The 12,953-nt window shown below is 41.2% G+C and overlaps 1 protein-coding gene across 4 annotated transcripts; it reads left to right on the top strand.

Annotated features, from left to right (window-relative positions):
* The first annotated feature begins 1,395 nt into the window (after positions 1-1,395).
* Positions 1,396-12,732, top strand: CYBC1 (cytochrome b-245 chaperone 1). 4 transcript variants are annotated; one of them, XM_034067661.1, is made up of 7 exons: positions 1,396-1,600; positions 3,110-3,240; positions 4,400-4,441; positions 5,674-5,747; positions 6,762-6,858; positions 8,140-8,284; positions 8,857-12,732. In XM_034067661.1, the coding sequence occupies exons 2-7, from the start codon at positions 3,156-3,158 to the stop codon at positions 8,984-8,986; spliced, it is 573 nt and encodes a 190-aa protein (XP_033923552.1). In that variant the 5' UTR covers positions 1,396-1,600; positions 3,110-3,155; the 3' UTR covers positions 8,987-12,732. The 4 variants fall into 4 exon arrangements, with proteins under 4 accessions (XP_033923552.1, XP_033923553.1, XP_033923554.1 ...); XM_034067662.1 differs by having other exon boundaries at positions 1,396-1,560; XM_034067663.1 differs by having other exon boundaries at positions 1,396-1,546.
* The last annotated feature ends 221 nt before the right edge of the window (positions 12,733-12,953 follow it).

The following is a 12,953-nucleotide window of genomic DNA, read 5'->3' on the forward strand; positions in this document are numbered from 1 at the left end:
AGTATGCAGCTGCTAGTATTTTTGCAGCAAGCAACACAGAAACATAATAGTGATATTTATGCGGTTTATATTGGGTGGAGGGAACAAATAAGTTTCTTGCTTATTTGACTTTGTTATAGATACAAGCAATCTTTTGCCTCTTATCACTCAGAAGGGCTTCACATTCAGTTTCTGGAGAAGCTAGTTGCTTATAAAAGGTGACAAATGCTTCTATAGGTATTTCTTCCCAGGAGCCTCAGTCAGCTGCCTCTTTGCCTTGACATGTGATATTACTTCCTCTATTTCATTCAAATCCAGCAGCTGGTACCTCATGACTCATAAGCCAATTCATTCCTGGAGTTCCTCATAGCCTTTTCCCATTCAGATACAGAAAAATTGCAGATCAGTTTTGTATTTTCTATTACTTCAAGCCCATTAAGTCTAAAGCATGGACTCCGAGGTTTTGGGGTTTTGTTGTTGTTGTCATCTTGGATTCTCCCACCCCCCCCCCCATCTCCAAGTAGTTCACTCTGGACTGTTACAAACACACTGATCAGTACTTCAGTCACTGTTCACCAACAGTGGTGTTCAGAACAATGGAACAAACACGTATCAGGTTATGGTCTTGCACAAACACTCTCAAATATCTAGATTCTTACAAGAAATTAAAACCAAAAACTGAGCACACCATTCAGAAAGAACCACGTTCCTAGGCAACTGTGACCACAAAATGGCTTAGGTTGGAAGGGTCCTTAAAGATCATCTGGTGCCAATCATAGACTCATAGAATAGTTAGGGTTGGAAAGGGCCTTAAGATCATCTAGTTCCAACCCCCTGCCATGGGCAGGGACACCTTTCAATATATGATTTGTAGATGAAACTGTAAGTTTACTTAGATAAAGAGGATTTAAGAAATTAAGCTGAACTCCAGATGCCTGCATTTCACACATTTTGTCCCAAGATAACATGAGCAGTTGCTCTAATGGATTGAGCAGAAACAACTTTCACATGTAAATAATACTTAACCAAACCAGAAACACAAGGGATTTTTCACATGTCCCCTATTATCCATACTAGGAAAGTCACTCAGCATTTCAGGAGAATCTCGCAGCATTTCAAGTGAATTAGAAACTTTCCTCCTCAAATTTTCCAAACCCAAGCCTTCAGCCAACACATGACTCACAGAAATTCATTCCATTCATATTAATCCTGTACGATTATCACTGTTATTTTTATTTTCTCCTATTTTTATCGCAATTCGCATCACGCAAAGTACGAAAACATCATCACTCAACCGGCACCCACCAGCCTGGCCACCATCTTGAATGCGGGCAGCCAGCCGCCATCTTGGGCGAGGCTCTCCTTGCTCCACTCACACACAAGGCCCAAGGGAAGCAGCTCAGGCGAAGGTTGATTCATCCGCTTTCTTTGCCCTCATCCAAAATGGCCACTGATGCTTCCGATCCTCCTTAAGGCGGGCGTGGCGCCGGCTCGCCTTAGCTTACTCTTAAATTGCTTTATGGTTTGGGGTAGCAGGAAGCGGAGTCGTTCCGGTGTTCCATTCAAAGTGCGTCCATGCGGGTGTGTTGCTGCTCGCCCCGGGGCAGGTACCGCCGGCGGGGTGAGCTGAGGGGGAGAAGGGGTCCCGTCCGCCCGGGGGAGGGCTGAGGTGTAGCCTTGCTGGTTGGGTCTGTCACAGGAAGATGTGGTGGTAGCTGTGGAGAGCCGCGCTGCATCACCCCACAGGGAGCTATCGGCTGCACCCCTCATGTGCTGAGGAAAGCACCGGAGGGGTGGGCTGAGGTAGTGGCTGCCCCGTCGGCCCGGCTGGGATGCGGCTCGTACGGGGGAGCCTCAGCAGAGGGTCCCGGTTTACCCCTTCCGGGGTTAAGCCCGAGGTTTGTTCTCGATTTGGCAGCACGGTGCAGGTACTGTGAGTACTCGGGGGTGCGGAGACCTGTTAGTGCACGGCTCTCGGTGCGGGGAGGCGGGTGCGGAAAGCCCCATGCATCGTCCTGACTTGATGGATGCTGGTAGTGGAGGTGCTAAGGTGCTCGTTTGGTGGCTTTTGCTAAATCATCAATCGAGAGCTCGGAGGAAGTGTGTGAATGTTAAGTTTGGTGTTAAAGATCAATTCAGTGTCACACCAAATAAATTCAAGTGAAATCAGCAGCCCCCATGTATCTAAAAATACCTAAATACTGTAAAATTGGCTGGGAGAATTAAAGATGTGTTTGTGACTTACTTTAAGTGTAGCTTTTAAAAAGGTGCTTTGAACAACCTGCTCCAGTGGAAGGTGTCCCTGCCCGTGGCAGGGGTTGGAACTGGATGAGCTTTAAAGTCCCTTCCAACCCAAACCAGTCTGGGATTCTATGATTTTGATTCCCTGAGGCACCTTCTGTGCAAGCAGCAGCCTCTCTGCGAGATGATGCTGTTGACTTTGAGGGTCCAACATTAAGCCAATATTGGCATTTGCATGATTACACTTTGCTGAATGAATATGGGGGGGAGATGTTACATCAATGTTTGCATTAACGGATTTAATTGGTACATGAATTATGTTTTAAGTAGGATGTGTTGTTCCTGAAGTACTGCCAGATTTCTGCAGTGGTCTTATTTGATAACTTGTTGATGGATTTTTAGGTTGCAGGCAGGAGAAGGCTTTGTATGGGCAGAAATATTTTCTAGTATATTGAGATCAACTTCAGGAATCATTTGGTTATTAAAATCTGATGCTTGGCATCCGGAGGAAATGAAGTGTGTCTTGTGCATAAGTGGTTTTTGTCTCCTTCGGTTTCAGATTCTCTCGGATGTGTTGCTACAGGATTAAAATCAAAGTCATCTGTGCTTTTTATTTAGCTGAAAAGACTGGGCTAAGTTTGCTTTATTAAAAGGAAGAAAAAGAAAACCCCCTGGAACTTTGTATCTAAACTAGGCAGTCGGTACAGAGTTGCACAGTGTCATGTAGGATCTAAGAACAGCAAGGTCACTGAAGGAATAAAATGTTCTTACCCTGGACATCTTTTATAGTCTAGATTAAGACTCGATAAGTCCTCAAGAATGTTGGGAATGGAGTGTTGGAGTTAGGAGTCATCTTGAAGTCTCACTTGTGTTTTTTTTTTCTGTCCAGTCAAGTTTCATGAGTCAGTCTGGACTGTTGGGAGCTTTTTCTGAAGATGTACATGTTGGTTGAAAGCCGCACGAGCTCCTATCTTCATCTGAAGAGGTCCCCTGGCATCCGCTCCTGGTCTGTCTTTGTTGGTAAGACTATATGGTTTTTCAGTTTATTTCGGAGCTTGCTGTAAGGGAAGGGGATCACAATAAATTCCCTAAAGAGTTTCTAAGAAGACATACCTGTCTTTCAGGCATCTTTCTTTCAAGAAGAGTCATCATCACATTTTGAACTTTCCATCAGTGTAGTCACTGAATGAGTCTGTAGTCTTTTCTGCATGGTAGTTTCACTGTGACAGTGATAGTTTTTCAGTCTGTCATCTGCAGAATCTCAGGCTCATGGACAGAATTTTAAGGCAGTTCTGGAAGATCAGGAAAAGGATTATATATCATATTGCAGTGTAAATGTGAAGCTTCTGAAGGGGATGCATACTTATGCTGAGAAACATGTAGGCTTCAGAAATGGAAAAACCTGCAGTGCAGCAGTGCTGTGGCTAGATCTTGTGTGTGATTGACAGTGAAGCTTAACAGTGCTGTATGTAATAGGAAGTCAGACAGGATGTTGTGAAAGGTGTCTGTTTTAGAACACTACTGAAAATGCAGAAAGGAAAATGGACTTGGTACAACGTACTTAGGCCGCACCAAGAGAACTGGTGGGGAAAAGGTGGCATGTTCTGTTTTCCAACAGAGTGGAGCCCATTGCAGTAACATTCCAACCTTGTCATTGCTTTCAGTGATGTCATCTTGTCAAACTTGTCATTGAGACAAGGTCTTTGCAGTTGCAGCAGCTCTCTGGGGTGTGAGGCACTCTTTTCACTGCTTTGTCCTCAGTAGGAGGAAGGAGCCTGGCAGCTTCTGATGCAGCTTCATCACACAAGTTTTGTTTTGGCTCACAGAGCACATAGAGGAGAAGAATAAACATTGCAGTGTTGGTCAGCACGCTGAGTTGTACTGCGCTCAAGAGGAAATGTGGTGTAATGGGTAGATTGAGAGTCCCTCTGATGTCCTATTGCCAGTTCTGTCACCACCTCTTTAATTCTGACCTCAGCCCCCGTGCTTGTAGTGTCATGCAGAACAGGAGGTTCAGAGCAAAGAAACTCAAACTGACTTTCATATAGTGATCAATGTCACAATCAGATTTGTCCCTATTTTGAGAAGTGTTGAACTTCTGAATATTCATAATTTTATCGGTGAATTTTAGATGGTTTGAACTGCTTGTTTGTCCTAATTGTCTCCCCTCTCATCCTAGGAATAGCTTCCATAGGTTTGGCTGCTGCTTATTATAGTGCAGGTAATGGCTTATAATTTTATTTTAAAGAATTGTTTTCTGTTGATCTGTTTTTCATGCTGATGTCTCCTCTCTGCAGCTTCTGTCTCGCCTCAGAGGCAGTAGAGGTACCTATTGCATTTTGTGGTGTGAATATTAAAATCCAATACTAACTGTTGCCTGTGTATGACTTAACCATACTTCAATGCTCTATTTCTTACTCGGTCTCCCTTTCCATTTGCAAGAGTATTTTTAATGATGATATTTAGCACTCTGTGGTATTTTGTACTTTCAGTGTGTTTTGTAAATGTGATTAGCTGGTCCTCACAGCTCTCCTGGGAAGCCACATAATGGTTGTCTGCCACCATAATGAAATGATTACCTTGCCTTTGGTGGAAGTGCTCTGTTTCTCTGGAAACTGTAAATCATCACTAGCAGAGATTATTCATACGAACACCTTTAGAGAACAGACACTATTAGTTCTCCCTGCACCCCCTGCAAGAACAGGATGCGCTGAATGCCAGGTATCCTACTGTTGATGGAATTTGTCCTGCAGGCTGACCTGTGATTCTTTTGCTCCATCCTGTTAACATCAAAATTTAAAACTTAATAGTGTGTAGAAATATGCTACCAATATAATGTATTATTATTTAAAGAGCAAAGTCCAGTGAAAGCTGCTTGGGACACCAGCTATATCAGGCTTTTTTAAAGACATTGCAACAAAGGTTTCTGAAATAATACTCAGCACTGTTCTACTGTCTTCAGTAAAAGCCTGAGTAAGCAAATTGTTTAGGCTGCTGCATGTTTTATGTCCATGTTTCCAGGACATAAAATGCAGATGTTTGTTTGCCAAGAGGCTTGATTGCTTCCTTTTATGAATAAACGTTTGCCTCAGTGAATTTCCATTGTCCCTTACCCTTGTCCTCTGCGGCACAAATATTTGTTGGTTGACAGCACGTTGAGAGTTTTGTAGATGCTTTTGCTTTTAGAGAAGAGAAAGATGTTTAGTGATGTTACAGCCTTGCCAACAATACATGTGCTTGGAGTCTTTGGAATATGAAGAGTTTATGTATTTTTATCCTGGGAGAGAGCTGTTAAACAGTTTGCCTTACAATTAAAAGCACAAATGTTGCATCAGAGAAACCCTTTTTTCCCTTTGCTGCATTTAAAGGGAGCTTGTTGATCCTAAACCTGACTGCTTAGATACCAAAGAAGGAAAAAAACCCTAAATGTGTGCATTTTTTTGCATTGTTCAGACAGCTTGGCCTGGAAGCTCTTTTATATGGCTGGGTGTTTCTTTGTGGCAGCACAGAATCTGGAGCAGTGGGAGGTAAGATGTTGAACTTGAGAAATATGAGGTCATGCAAGTTTAGAAGCAGTTGGCAGATGCTGATTCCAGCAGCTCTGTGCCCTTGCTCTGTTCAAACAGATAAGTTTTGCTTTTGGTTTTGATGGAAACCCTTTGGGGTTGCTATACTAGAATTAGAATTAGAGCAATAATTCTAATAATTCTTTCACTACACAAGTATGAACATGAAAAGCTAAAAATAAGAGGCTTTTATAAGGGGAGACTTGCCACAAACAGTTCTGTGGCTTTTTGTTCGTCTTATATAGAAGAGGGAGAAAGAATAGCACACTTGGCTGCTAAAACATGATTTTGTGCTTACTTTCTTTCCAGCTAATGACAGCATGACCGCTAAATATGATAGATCTAACTTTCCAGAATACTCAGCTGTTTTCCGCTGGGAAAAGAGTGTTTGTGAAGCTGATTTATCTGGTGGTTGATTTGTTGGGAGCTGGACTGAGAGCATGTAACCCATCATGTAGGCTTGTCACCTTGCTGACCTGAGTTGTTGTTAGAATAAGCAACCCACAGATCTGAGGAATGTCTGTCAGGGATGTTTTAAATCTGGTGTGAACCTGGCCCATATAGCACAACACTGGAATTTTGGTGAGCTTAGTCACTATGTTAGTGAAAGGTGCTTACATTCACTGGGTGCTTATACTATAGGCCAAATGCATTCACCAGAAAGCTCATGGAGAAAGAAAGTGTTCAAATTTGATTCCAGGCAATGTTCTTATTACATAAGGAACGTGTCAGGAGTGGCAATGAAACCAGCTTCAATTTCCTTCTAGAGGTAACACAGGAGATATGTTGAAGTCTGTTAAAACCAAGAGCAAGATTGTGGTTTTCAGTCTAATTGAGGAATGTCTCTAAAACAGCTATGTGCTTATACGTTACCAAGATTATTTTCCCATATAACTATTATTGTTTTACTTTGAAGCATAGCTGCTGATGGTGTTTTTAAGAATATCTTGACTTCTTTATTTTTCATTTTTACAGGAAGCTGTATTTGATAAAAACAAGGGAACAGTCTGCTTAAAAACATTCAATCTTTACAAAAAAATACTGACCTTCTCCAAAGGAGGCCATGAACAAGGTGAGAAAGCAGTATGTGGTAGCAAGTGTGATGGGCAGACAGAAGAAATGCATACATGTCTCTCCAATATGCTTCTCTGGAGTTCTGTACTCAAATTGGTGACATCTGTTTCCAGATCTGCTTTGTTCATAAGCAGTAGATTTTATCAATAAGCCTGTTTGGACCCAAATGCTTTTTCAGGTTAGGGTGCTGAGTGCATCCTGTTATTTTAATCCAAGGCTTCCACATCACTTTCCATAATAGTCTTAGCCATTCCTTTGGGATGTTAATGTGCAGGTTTGCTTTTCCCTTGGCTAGCCTGCTTTGCAGGTGGGACTTGTGGGAAAACTTAAAGTTAGGATCTAGGAGTTGAGATTTCTGTTGTCTAATCTGGTTTTGGTAGCAGACAAATCTTTAGAGATCATATGCAGGAAGGCATGTTGTATCCTGCAGATATAAAATATGCATTTAAAACAGCATAATAAGTAGGTTTAGCTTAATGCAGTATCTTATTTCTCTTGAGCTTGCTGTTGGGAGTACCATATGTTGAAGTCTAATGTGTGACTTGGTTGAGTCACTGTGAGACAGGAGCTCCATTGCAAGCTGAAGTAAGATCCTCTTCAGTGTCAGATCTTTTTAATCCTACTTGCTAGTCTAAACCAAACCAACTCTCAATATGCTTAGAAAACTGGCAAAATTTGCAGTGTCCTTAAGCTGAATTGGCTTTTAAACTAAGAGATGGAAGATAAAAAACGGGGAGAAAAGGATGTTTAATGTTTCTGAACTTTTCTTTAGGGTATGTTTTTCTTTAGGGTATACTTTTAAGCATATCTCCTCCTGAGAGGTTATTTGGTAATATGTTTCAAGTGCCATTAATGTAGGGATGCAGAAATCAGCAGGTGCTTTGCAGAGTTAAATATTCCAGTATTTGTTCAGTCTCAGTAAACTGAATGCATTTTTACCTACTCTGCACAGAAACATGGTTAAACTGTCATCAAAGTGGGAAGCATAGGTAATAAACTAATGATCCCCAGTTTCTTGAGAGGCAGTATATCTTGTTTATTGGGGTCTACCAGCTGATATATGCTGTAGCATCTCCTGATGCTGCTATGTGTGGTAGCAGTGTTTGTTTTGCCTGAATAGATCAGCAATTGCTTGCTCTTGCAGGACTGCCCTGGTTGTATGAGATCAGAGCAATAGCACTCAAGAGCATGTAGTCCCAGTGGTGCAACTCGCTAGCACCAGTGCTGAGGATTTACTGTCATGCTGATAGACTATTTTGTTTTCCACATGCATTTACAGTAGTGGCTGCACTGAATGAGATCCGAGATGTGAACGTGGAAGAGGAGACAGTGCGGTATTTTGGGAAGGGTTACGTCGTTGTGCTCCGCTTTGGCACTGGATTCTCACACCCGCTGACTCAGAGTGCAGTGTTGGGCTGTAAAAGGTGTGCTGGGGACTTTAATGTGAATGTGTGAGGTGTGAAGTACCAGTCACATGGGTCAGTAATTGCCAGCTAATGAGACTCAGCTCAGTTTTCATACTTGCTGATGTGACTTCGTGTTACTCATTTTTAACTTTTTAAAACTCTTTAATGCTTTCAGTTGCACACTTTTGGGTACCACTGTCTCCCATCAGGAGACTGATTGTATTTAGGTATCCAAGATCCCTTTGGTGCTGCGTGTCTGCTGCAGCTACCCTCACTACCTCAGCAGTGCAGTTGCAGAGGGGATTAATTCTCTTCAATTCTATTCAGTGTATTTATCAGTTAACATAGGATTTAAGTATTGATAATAAGAATCTTGCAGCAGGAACTGTAGGGAAAAGGGTTGATTTATTCTGATATGGAAGTAATGGTTTGTCTTTATATGCTTTCACTGTTGAGATGATGTCAGTCATGTTTTATGTCATATGTTGACTGTCCCTTCAAGCAGTTACTCTCAAGAATTGGCATGCCTGTTCTTGTTTTGTCTACAACACAGTTCCACTAACTTTTACTTTGTTTCTTCTATTCCACAGTGATGTGGAAGCCATTGCCAGACTCATTACTAGTTTTCTGGAACTGGACAGAGTAGAGAGCCAACAAGATCTCTCTCAGAGCAGCGAAACAGAGGCTAGTGATGCAGATGAACCACAGGATACCTATTAATAATCATCATGAGCTGAAGAAAGCAGAGGCTTCTGAACATCTGGAAAATATACTGATTGTTCTTCAGAAAAAAAAAATCCCTCAACTTTGACCTGGGCATTTTTCCACGTGTACATTTACAATGGGAGGAATCTGTCTTAGGGTACCTCATTAGTGCTAAACTGCTTTGAGTTCTGCACTCCCAGTACTGCTGTTGTAGAGTCCAAAGCAAATTGTGTTTTATGTGCTCCTTTGCCTTAGTTCCTGCTGGCTTTTGAACTCAAAGTTATGTAGAAGTAATTTATTAATGAGTTGGTTTGAAATCATGTATTCACTGGTGAAGTGGAGATACAGATGTAAAGTTTGACCTAGTGCAAACATCTGCTGCAGATACAGTACATGAAATGTAGAATTTGTAACTCATCACACTGCTGTGAGGTTGATACTGAAATGTTGCAAATGACTGAATGTATTGCTGAATTGATTTTAGGCAGCTTCATGTATGCAGTTAGGTGATGCAGAATAGAGGCAGTTTCATAGTCTCTACTACTGACCTCCCATTAGATACCAGTGGAAATTAACGTCTGAGTGACTGTCTTGGAATTAGAAGTATCAGTTTGACCTTGTTACATTCTCTCTTCTCCTGCACTTTCCAAGGAGCTGCAAATAGTAAACAAAAAATGGTCACGGTGATGTTTTAACATCTTCGGGATGTTGTAGCTTAATCCTGTTCTCTTCTGGGCATAGTCTAGCCCAAGGCAGAATAACCTTTTTCTAAACTTCAACATTTACGATTTTAACTGTGTATTTAGAAAGGAAGAACACATCTGTTACTTGAGGGAGGGAAGAAACTGATGTGAAACATGGTCTAGTTTTGTGTAGTATTTCCTCACTTGAAATGATACCAATATTTTTTTTAAGACAGCTGGGATAGATTTAATGTTTGTTTTGCACCTATGTTTTGCTCCAGGTGTGTAGTGTCTTCTCTTCTGACCAACGGTTTCACAAGTAGTTAAAATACGAGTCTTCCAAGATACTTTTTGAAGTTAAAGCTACCTCCGTTAGTCCACATCTTCTGTCTAGAACTAGAACTTCACCATGCCTATATCAATATGTCAGTACAAGAAGAAAGGAACCTTCTGCAAAGAGCAGAAGGTTACTTCAGCATGCAGAAACTGCTGGTACTAAAGTTCACTAGGTTTTATTTAGGAATTGTGGGATCGTAAGACCTCAATTAGAAAATACTTACATGGTTACTTCTAGGAGATCTGAATGGGGTACTAGGTAACTGCATGGTCTGACTTCATGTTTGGCCAGAGCAAATGTCTTCTGGCAGCAGTTTCTTCAGAACTTAAGAAAACCGAGTTCTTGTTTCTAAGCACTCTACCTCTATGGAAGAGAAAGCTATGAAAAGTTTTCAGCAGAAGCTATGTCCTGTTTCAGCTATAGTTTTATGGTGTTTCAGCTATATCTGAAACCAAGGGCATGCTTATCTGACCAAAGAACAGGTGGTACCAAGATTTCATGTCCAGGTACTTAGAGCTAGTATGTTAGCTGTGAGACAAAGATGCTCTTACTGCCAGTTTGAATGCGTAATAAAAGTGAAACAGGAATTTTTCATTTAAATCCACTGTGAGATATACCTTACATATGTATATACATCCTTGTCTTAGAGAGGAAAATGAGGTTGGAAATACGGAGCTTTTGAACTATAGTGTAGAATGAGAATGTTGGATTTTCTAAGGACTTCCAGTAAGAAATAGTGAAGAAACTAGAGTATTTAATGGTGTAATGTAAGCAAAAGGGCTCAACCTGCAGATAACCACTGCTTTTGAGTAGGTGCATTTAGACGGAGTACACTGTAGAGATGTGCAGTGCACTTAAATTCTGAGCCTGCAGATTTGATCACGGATGAAAGTGACAAAACTACCTGTGCTTGATCGTGGCTATACTGTGTTTCTTCTGTATTTCCATGAGAGCTAACATTCTGTGGAAGATAGAAACCACTGTGGTTTTCCAGTTAAAAATTGGCTTTAGAAAGGTACATCTATTGATCTAGTGCTGCATTGTGTGCCCTGCTGCTGCTGAGCAATTTTGTGCATCTCATGTTAGTAACGTATATACTTATGGTCTATGCAAAGACTAACACAGTGTAAGAACTCTGAATCACTGGAAAGGGGGATAACCTATAGCAAGATAGAACATTGCTTGAAATACATCTGTGTAATAAGTTGCATTTTGAGTTGATGTCCAGTGATCATCTCTGAAGATATTCTGTAGTGTCCCCCTCACACCTCAGTCCTCTGATGGATTGTAGGCAAGAGGGGGACAGCTGCTGGCATGCACTGTGTTGAAGAGTATTTTAACTCCATAGCCTGTCACTTGGTACAGTTGGTGTAATCCTTTCTTGTGCCATTTCCACTTTGCTGTAGCAGTTTTGTTGCTGTACAAACTAGCAGTTCCAAATGGGAGCCTGAGTTCTGTACATGAAGGGAGACTGAGTAAAGTCTTTGAATGCTGAGGGTTCTGTGTGTGGGCTGTATGTAGGGCACTGCTGGCTGCTGAATATAACTAGGAGCCGGTAAAGAATGTCTTGTCTTGGTAATTGGATGATGCTGTATGCGAATGTGTATCACAGGCTGATGTGTTTTCTCTTGATCCAGGTTTTGAGCTTCCTGTCTTCAAAAGCCTAGTTTCTTATAGTTAGAACAGCCAGATTTTCATGTTTTGTAATAACTGTGTGCATGGAAAAATTGCAAATTGCCATTAATGTGGATTTGGTTACAGCGATGCCTGTGGACTCCTCAAGTTGAAGGAACTGTTGAGAGCAGCAGGTGCTAACCCAGAAAATTTTCTTACCCCTATCCACTAGTCCTCTCTGATCTTGCCACTCCATTGTTTTGCTGAAGGCTTTTTTTGGATGCTTTTCCTCAATTCTCTTGGGCCTAGCAAATAAAAAGGCCCAGTAAACGTAGCCTTATGTGTGCCTGATGTAAGGTGGCTTGTACTAAAAGGAATGATGGGAATGACTAGTTTGGGTTAGGAAATCAGGAACGCCTAGAAGAGTATTACAGGGATGTATTAACTTTTTGCCTCTCAGGCTGCCTAGTAACTAGAGCCTGGACAGCTGTAGTTCATATGACTTATAAATGACTTGAAAACCTATGTAATAGCCCTTAGGTTAGATCTAAACTGCCCCATAAAACTTACACTTTCTCTTCTATCCTTTACTATAACTGTATGGAAGTGCCACTTAGCAGGTGCTTCACCTTCAGCTTGAAGATCGCATTTGGAGTTTCTTGCATGCATGTGGTCAGACGGATCATGGCCTTAGCTGTCGCACTGAGCAACAGCTAGGCTGCATGTTACACAGAGAGAAAAGCTGTATTTAAGCTAGCATCTAATATGCTGGTATTTCACAAATTGAGGTATTTCAGTAAGTAGGATCAATACCTCAAAGGAAATGGAAGTATTTATCCTATATCACTGATACCTGCCTCTTGTGCTGTATTTATGAAGTTACACATATACCAAAACCTAAGCTGCCTTACATAGTAAAAATCATGTTAGTTCTAACACTGTAACAGACTGCTGAGAGACAAAAATATTAGGAAAATGTTTAGAAACTGCTTTGCTACTTCAAAATTGCAGGGCCTTCTATAGTGTCTTTTTATAAAACCCTGTGCATTGAGAAAATCAACTTTGATAATTTTTGTGTCACTGTAGCATTTTAGATTGTTTTTAATTAAAATGGACTAAAATATTAATGGCTGGCTGAATTACTGCTTGGCACAGATTTACTGAAGAAGATAATGGCTAGAGGATGGGGTAAAGGAATCCCAAATACCTAGCTCTTTACTGACTGCTTTCACTTTTGCAGCAGTCCAGCTTTCAATTTCATCTAAGCTGATGTATCCAACTCTCCACAGGTGAATGTATTTCTATTCCCCACCCTTTAACTGAAACCAACATGCCACATGCAAAAAAA

This window comes from Melopsittacus undulatus, chromosome 11 (genome assembly GCF_012275295.1).
Source record: "Melopsittacus undulatus isolate bMelUnd1 chromosome 11, bMelUnd1.mat.Z, whole genome shotgun sequence".
Lineage (NCBI taxonomy): Eukaryota > Metazoa > Chordata > Aves > Psittaciformes > Psittaculidae > Melopsittacus > Melopsittacus undulatus.

Excerpts from the sequence above, each read along its gene's own strand:
- CYBC1 (XM_034067661.1), top strand. The coding sequence starts at position 3,156 with ATGTACATGTTGGTTGAAAGCCGCACGAGCTCCTATCTTCATCTGAAG. Across the intron at positions 3,241-4,399 it reads CTCCTGGTCTGTCTTTGTTG|GAATAGCTTCCATAGGTTTG; the intron begins GTAAGACTATAT and ends CTCTCATCCTAG. Across the intron at positions 4,442-5,673 it reads TGCTGCTTATTATAGTGCAG|ACAGCTTGGCCTGGAAGCTC; the intron begins GTAATGGCTTAT and ends TGCATTGTTCAG.